The sequence below is a fragment of the Limulus polyphemus genome, unplaced genomic scaffold (genome assembly GCF_000517525.1).
Source record: "Limulus polyphemus unplaced genomic scaffold, Limulus_polyphemus-2.1.2 Scaffold372, whole genome shotgun sequence".
Taxonomy (NCBI): domain Eukaryota; kingdom Metazoa; phylum Arthropoda; class Merostomata; order Xiphosura; family Limulidae; genus Limulus; species Limulus polyphemus.
In genome coordinates this window covers 89,504-98,289 of record NW_013665982.1, presented here as the reverse complement: position 1 = coordinate 98,289, position 8,786 = coordinate 89,504, and the positions used below count along the sequence as shown (strand labels likewise).

Here is an 8,786-nt window from a genome sequence, read left to right as displayed (position 1 = left end):
TGTCCTAGCATTTACTAGATTGGGGGTAGTCTGGTATATATAAGATGTTCACAACATGATGGAACAATGTGTAGGTAGTGAGTAACTGATCTGCAGTCAGAGAGTATTGTTGAAGTTAACGTTCGTTGTTATAGCGTTTGTTTTAGCGCGATTGTTGAAATTAAGTGTATCGTAAAGTTATATTCCAGAAAGAATAAACCAGTTTTATTTAAGAAAGGACTTGTGTCGCTAAAGTTTAGTTGGAAAGAATTTACGGAAAATCAATTAACAAACGGAGACGTAACAATACATTTCTTACTATTGCCTTTCATAATAAATTAAATGAAAGGTTGAATATCAAGCATACAGAGGGTATCAAGACAGAACAGTAAACATGTGAGATACTCAGTGAACATCTCACTTTGTAGAAAAGAAAGCTACTAAATTAAAATATAATTGGGACAAAAACAGTTAATTCAATTGTCTTAGTAAACAAGCTATGTCTTTCTGTGGTTGTTTAATAATCGACTATGTCGTTGAATTTCTGGTTATACAAGGGGGTCGTGAACTGATAAAGATCGGAATTTACAAAATTGCACAAGTTGATTTATCAGACGTTGTCTAATTATCATATACATAAAACAATGTTTATTATTAGAGGATTATTTAACACAACTGGAGAATTAATTTGCACAGTACTGAGAAAAACAGCCACTTCTTCCTCCCATTATTCACACTAGTTTACTTAATAATAATAGAAGTGCTTGTTCTTCCAAGCACAAGCTGAAGTAGGTATTTAATGATACAAAAACTAGCATAACAAGATATAACTTTGTGAGGTCCTTTAGAAGTTTGAAAGAGTTAAATACAGGGAGAATTTTAACCTTACCGGTTCGAGTTGAGTCGATCAACCCTCTCCATGTAAATGGCCGTTTAAAGAGGTTTTATGAAATCTGATAGTGCAATTACAAATCCATTTACAGTAAGCAAGTAAGTCAGACATTAAACAACGAAACTCAAAATCTCCCCCCCCCCCTACTTTTCGTAAATAGGCGACTTTGTTTACTTAAACATACAAATAGCACATGTGACGAATACGGGATACCTTTTTTCGTGTATTTTTTGTGATAATCCCCTTAACGACTATTACAAGTTAATGTCCTTCATGTTATTATGTCAATTTAGGCTAAATGTTTTTTCAGATATTAATAATTCTTTTCTACCACACACAGCTTATCAGTTTAGCATTTCAAAATATACAAGTTGATGTGCTTTTAACACGAAGACTTAGTCGTATCAAGACTGTACTGTACGAAAACCTATAGTTTGTTGGTGTATGTAAACAAAACAGTAAAATCTTCACGCGACTGTTTACGTGTATATAACAACACAAGTGCACTTTAAACATTACCCTTTCGAGTTTTAGATCAAATAAGAACACTAGAATTTTTCAATTTTACTCCCATCTCACAAACGACCGGTCCAACTCCTTTGTAATTTAGCGCATACGTAACCATTCTAACTGGAGCTTAAGCACTTCCGGTATGAGTCATAACAGCCGAGAGATAAACCAACACAAGTAATAACTCATACGCTACACACAAAATGGAGAGTAACAGTTAAGAATGGAACACCCTTTCAATTAACAAAACACTACTAATAAAACTCAATACAAGAATAATTTTATAACGTTAAAATTATTTACTGGTATTATGAAAAAATGGCTAAGTCGATGAACTAAATTGCTAATGGAGTACAAAATTATGTAGGAGCATTTAGTGAACTTTTAACGAATATTATGTACTTACAGTAATATAACTTGCATACATTGTGCTTACAACAGAAGTGAAAAAGGGGGTTTCAAACAAATTTAATGATAATCTCCATTTAGATATCTGTACAACTTCTAGCTAGAAATATGCAACATCTGCCCACACGGAAAACTAGTCTCAAGCGTGGCCAGCCGAGTATAGTGATTTCGAGTTGTAACTTGACTGCCATCAACTCAACTAGACAGATATTAGGAAATGTTATCCAGACCTATTTGGTATCCATAAGTGGTAGAAATAACTTTTCGATTTCACTTATTATACGCACCTAGGAAAAGAAGTTTTGAGGCTTTCTTTAACGAATCAAAACTTTATAGGAAAGCGTAATTTACATGTTTTATGTGTGAGAGCAAAATGTTCGGATTTTCTTACAGTTTATAAGTCATTATATTAGATTAATTTGTGATCAGTCATAAGCCTAACATGTATGAAAATATGACTCACATTTCTCATATAATCTAAGCTAAACTTAAAAATACGTTAAAACATTTTATATGCTGACACGTGCTCGAGTGAGCTAAAACCCCAAAACGTGAAAGTCGAAATGGGGCAAAATGTCAAGCTGTTGGACTTTTTTAATCATGTCATTATGACTACATTATTTTTGTTTTTTAACGTCGTTTACAACTCAATATTCTGTAGTTTTTTTTTTTTATAGTGGAGGATCATACGCATAACTACTTTTGAATGGTAAATATAAATAGATATTTGTTTCGGTCATAACGAAACATGTTTTTAGTTCTTTGGTCATTTAGTTTATTTTTTTTACAACTGTTTGAACATTACAAGTCTGATTTGAATCTAGTAAAAATTAGCACTGTTTTTTCCAGACATGAAAAAAATACTGCAAGTTTGTTCCTCTCCCCCCTTCATTTTGAAGAATTAAAAGTATCATCATTAACGGACAGCGTCCGGTTTAGTTGATTAGAAACCGATTTCTTTATTTAATCCAATTTAGTTTCTGTTGCCAGATCCAATAATATAATTTTGATTTTCTATGGTTCTTCTGAAAACGTTAAACACGAATTTCATACATATCAAAAAGCTACAAATTTATATTTATTGTTTTCGTGGTAACCCTCGAAGTTATGTATCTATATTCGTGACATGTATTCCTTCCAATAACTTTTAAAGGATGTTCAACCTTTACCCGTGGTAGTCTGATAGAACTCTCCACAGAGTTACTTATCTGAACAATCATTGTTATCCGTCTAACTTAATCTCGTGTTTATTATATCTGCACCTACACCAGAATACAATATACATGCATACATACAAAGAGAGAGAGAGAGAGAGAAAGAAAGCAAATAATACAGAAACAAAAATTAAATTGTGAACTCAACTTTCTTGGTTGATAGTTTTATATAGTAGGGTTCATCGACTAACTTTCTTGGTTGATAGTTTTATATAGTAGGGTTCATCGACTAACTTTCTTGGTTGATAGTTTTATATAATAGGGTTCATCGACTAACTTTCTTGGTTGATAGTTTTATATAATAGGGTTCATCGACTAACTTTCTTGGTTGGTAGTTTTATATAGTAGGGTTCATCGACTAACTTTCTTGGTTGATAGTTTCATATAATTGGGTTCATCGACTAACTTTCTTGGTTGATAGTTTTATATAATAGGGTTCATCGACTAAGTGTAGTCTCTCGTTTAATCTATGTAACCATAAGCCAATCAGTAATTATATTCACATAATTCAGCTTACAAAAAGTTAAAACAACAACAAAAGACAGCAGGCTATTATGACCACGTAGGTTAGTCAAACAAAGTATCTGTGCTTTCCCCCCCTCTGTGCTAGCAATAGCAAGAGATTTATTTTGTACTGCCTGGTGTAGCTGAGTTACGCTCGAAACTACACAATGGCCTATCTGTACTGTGCCCACCACGGGTATCAAAACCACGTTTTTAGCGTTATAAGCTTTCAGACTTACAACTTTTGCCACTGGGGGAGAGTGGAGGAAGAGGGGAATATAATTTTATTCATAATATTTATCACAGACATATCGCACCAATTTTGGAGGAAGGACTGGAGTCTCATTAAATTGCTTGGTATACTTCCTTTCAAAACTCTGCGTGTACACTGACCAAAGGCGATCTTCCAAGAACCTTCAAGAACAATAAAAAAAAAACATTAAATTCTCTACGCAAGCACTAAGTTCCTTGTTAATGACATGAAGTACAAAATGACTTACTAGAATCCAGACGGCCAATTTTAAAAGTTTTGGTTTAATAAATTGATTAGCTTTTAGCCATTGCTTTCAAACAGAGAAGTTTAATCGACCGACTTGCCTTCTGCAAGAACACCAATTTCTGAATTTGTTAACGCAGAAAAATAGCATTATTCATGCTCGTGTAAACACGAAAATAATGCTTCACATCCGAAAATTCACCCAAGACTTTTTACCGTAATAAATAGTTGATATTTCATTTTCTGTACTGAGAAAATCTCTCTTCTCATCAAAAATAAAACTGTTGTTCAATAATCAAACTTTTGAACAAACGTGGAAACTAAGAGCATTGTACAACGCTGAGGAAAGTAGACACAGCATTCACCCTCATTTCTAGAACATTTCCATTACTTACAAACACAGTATATTCAGGTTCCCAAAACTAGTAAAAATTACAATAGGCTTTTCTTATCTATTACCTTTTCAAAACATTTCCGTTGTAAAATTATCCGTGTTCAATTATTATTATTCTATTCCTTTGACAGCGTAATTGCTTGCTTGTTCCTGGGGGGCGAAAGGCCAGTTAAAGTAAGAACATTTAAGAAAAAAAAAAACAAAAAAAACAACTAAGAATCCTCCAAGGCATGGGTTGAAAAAAATGTAATTTTCTTGAGTACAGGAAATGCCGAGGCGAGAAGGATAACTGTATAGGCTAAAGGTTTAATGTACGCCAAATGAAAATAATAATAATGTAATTTACACGAGCATATCATAAATATACACTTATTGTTTGTAAATATTAAATCAGATGTTTAAAGTACGCCAAATGAAAATAATAACGTATTTTCGCGAGCATATAAATAAACTCTTATTGTTTGTAAATATTAATTCAGATGTCGATTCAAGATCTGACACCTTTTTTATAGAAATTAACAATTAACTGTAATAATTTTGTTTTATTTGAGATTATGTTTTGAAGCAAATTTTTGTTGTAAAAATATAAAATTAAAAGTTTAACTTAGCATTTTCTAGCTTGCAAATATCTTCTTAAGCAATTTACACTAACAACAGTACACGCTGTTCTATCTAATACTTGAACTGTTGAAGTTGAACGCTCCGTCCATAACTACTGCTAAATAAAGTATGTGTTAGTTTAAAACATTCATCTTTTAATTTGTTTGTCTTGATCCTCAAATCTTAAACCGTTTGATATCAAAAATAACATGAAATGTGTGAACAATAAACATAAAATACCTCACATGACTTATAAAAACTCTGCAACCCACTCTGAACAACCAAAAACTGCTGCCTGCTGATATCACCTTATCAATCGGTTTCTCCAGAACTAACATCTTTACGTTCTTGTTGAATCCTAAAGGCAAGCCTTTTAAAAACACACAAGTAATTACAACTGAACCTTCAACTTACTTCTACCTCCTTCGACTTTTCTGCAATCACTAGATGCTGGTGACGTACGTTGTTTTCCAGCTCTTGATTCCTTTCCAGCAGAGTCTTTCCCAGTTCTGCTGCTAGCTGTAGGTCTGTAAAGTATTGACACATACTCAAACTGTTAAGGACATTCATATATTAACAAAGCTCGTAATACATTTTGTTCTACGTGGAAAAATCTAATTTAAATATTACCTTATTTCTAAGTTCAAATAAACAATGCAGTTAAAACGTTAGAAATAATTGTAAGTATCGTATTCACTTTTAAACAGTATCTTACCATCTTCTTCACCATTCATCGGCCAGAAACAAACAGAATCGTAGGAAATCATCGGTTCGAAAAACGAAGCCATGACCAGCCGTCTAGACCAAAAGTTGGTTTACCTGACATATACCAACGAACTGAGGTTTATCAACAACAAACACGTAAGCGTTGTTCAGATCTACTTATATACGATGAAGCCTACTTCTTATGTATGTCTTTAGTGAAAGAAAAGTCTGGCTGTTGTGTACACTAATCAGAGTAGTAGTTCAGTTAGACTCTATGCCCAAAGGTACAAACTCTTGTTAACTGGTAGTGGTAATGAGTGGTATGGAACGTTTAGATTTTTATTAACTCGACTATTCATCCAGGCATTTCTCATTAGCGATCTTACGGAAACGTCCATACCTCGGGTTAGATTATAACACAGTGACAGTTGCTCGTAGGAGTTTCTCGGACTTGAACTACCCTGTGACGTAACAATATGTTGATTTTGTTACTACACGTGACGACGCCACGCATGTCATGTGGTCGCCAACACACTGGTACAGTGAACATACTTGAAATATGATAATTTGTTGTACTAGATCGCGATTATGGTTGTAGCATATAAATATCTAAAAGTAGTGCGATGGTTGAGAAGAAGCTCATCTTCACGTTTCACCTGTTATGTTACATTCTCGCCTTTGAACTGACGTTCTAAAAATGACGTCAGTGTAAACTTTCTAACTCTGAATTACGGCGTTATCTAGGGTAATAATAATAACATCAAGACTATTATTTGAGAATTAAAAAATATTAGTATTATTCATTATAAGGTTAAGTAATTCTTAATTTACTGATGATACACAAATGTATGATTCACTTATCAACAATCATAAAAAAACCGGTCAGTTAAAATTATAAAGAAATTGTAGTAATTTCTTAATTTTTGATATAAATACCTTACAGCTTTAGATTTCAGAAATGAGTTATAGTTGATAAAATATAGATAATATATTTGTATTGGGTTCAACTAATTACATCTATATAGTTTCTTCTAGTAAATTAACAATTCTTCATCACAAAATAAAATGCGCTAGAGGTAATATCGGAAACATACGTAGTTAATATTACGTTAAGTACAGCTGAAGCATCATAGCCCATTTTTTTTAATAAATCCTCATTATTATAATAATACTTTCTGACAACAATATTAAAACTACGATTTCAAAACTATCTTCTATTTCAGAACTCACGTAGTGTACTAGCTTTTTATAAATAAAATTATCGCACGTGATGAACACCTGTAAATTCACCAAGTTGAAATCAATCGAAAATACAGTTTCTTACACTTCCCCCCCCCCCATTCCCTATTAATAACTCAAATATGTCTTATTTTTATGATAATATGACGATTCGGCACAATTTGTTTGTACAGAGGTTGGGTACGTTACATTAAAAAGATGTTGGAGCCTTATCACGTTGTTACCACCCACGTCTTCTCGTTCTGTTATGCTCTGTCCGACAACCGTGATTCCCAACAATAGCCCTGCAGCGTAGTTACCATTGCAAAATGTTCCGTCTTTATGTCTTGTCATGCTCTATGTGACGATCGTGATTCCTCACAACAGTTACCACTGTAAAACGCTCCCTCGTACGACTGTCATGTCCAAGACACACCATACTGTCCTACTTACTTTCCATAACCCACCTGGTGTATGAGAATGACAGTTTCTCGGAGACCGTTTTAACAGTTCGATAGCACCGAAATCAATTGGCGCTGACTCCGGCAATTTGATTGTTATGTCTTCTTATGGAATAGCATGAATAACCTATCTTATTCTCCATCTGCTTTGGGTATGCGATGGTTAAACTAGACATAGGACTGAAAGCCTTAGCTTGGTGAACCCATACCCTGTTGGCCTCATCTACAAACGGAGATACTGCTTGATTATGTTGCGTGCTTTTTCCTAGGCCACGTGTAAGGTTTCTTCCACTAACCTTTGTGTTCATGGATTCGCAACTGTTACAAGACGCCGCACTTTGCTTGAAATGGCTGGGATACTTGTTGCATGTTTCTTTCTGGTTGGTCCTGGGTCTCCAAGTTGATCCATATTCCCTTCTTTTTTTTTCTAATGTCATTATGTGTAAAGGATATCCTCGATCTTAACACATCTTTATGCTCTGGGTGCATCAATATTTTGGGTGGGAAAGAGCTGTTGCATACCTTTTACAGAAGCAATTGATTTTCAGTGACATCTTTCTTATTACGTAACGTCAGATAATGTTCAAATGTAGCACTGTTACATTACCTTCCGCTGCGACCTTATATGGACTGTGTTTTGTTGAATTATGTATTCAAAATCGCTTTAATATAACACGCTCAACTCTTTGTACAGGCTTACGAAGATACTTCACACATTCAATGTACGTTCTGTAGTTCCAATTATACAAAACCGTTTTACAAAATTGTTTTTAGAGGAGGACAACATATGAAATTTGATTTATTTTATTTCTTTCCGTCCCCCAGTAGTGGTAAGTTTATATACTTAAAACGCAAAAATCCATAGTTCGATTCCTAGGGGTGAGCTGAGTGCAGATAGCCCACTGTGTAGCATTGCATCAACAAAATGGTAACAATATTTCTTTTTTTTAATTCTAATTTTCTAAACACTCCTAAGTTTTATCTCACGACAATTTCTAAACATGCATTGTTTCCATCCTTGCTAGAGGAACTCCTATAACTCTTTGTACTCGTAACACAATTTTGATTAAATGTAATAGAAATTGCACTAAATTATGTCTCAAATTAACATATTGGATGTGACTAACTTGTGTCTCAGCGTTTTAACCTTTTGTTTCTTTTTCTCGCGAGAAAAGAAAAAGTGGTTTATAAGTTGTCCACCTAGCACCATTTTTTCGAGTTTGTAAAAAGAAAATTTGGCATGGCCACATGGACAGCTCAAGGAACTATAAAAGTTCAGATATATGAAAGGAGAAGATGTGGAAAGTTAACATTTTTCTAAATTGAAAATGTATTTCCAATAATACTTAAATCCGCTGACACTGATAGCTGTTACTCGACCTCCAGGATTTCCTTTGCCCATCTA

General features: G+C 33.9%; 1 protein-coding gene across 1 annotated transcript in view; it reads right to left on the bottom strand.

Moving 5' to 3' along the window:
• Window positions 1-8,786, bottom strand: part of LOC106457773 (cerebellar degeneration-related protein 2-like) — an 80,538-nt gene that overhangs the window by 32,351 nt on the left and 39,401 nt on the right. The window contains exon 2 of the mRNA XM_022383818.1: window positions 5,412-5,524. Within this exon, the coding sequence (XP_022239526.1) occupies window positions 5,412-5,524 (113 nt within the window). The remainder of the gene's footprint in view (window positions 1-5,411; window positions 5,525-8,786) is intronic.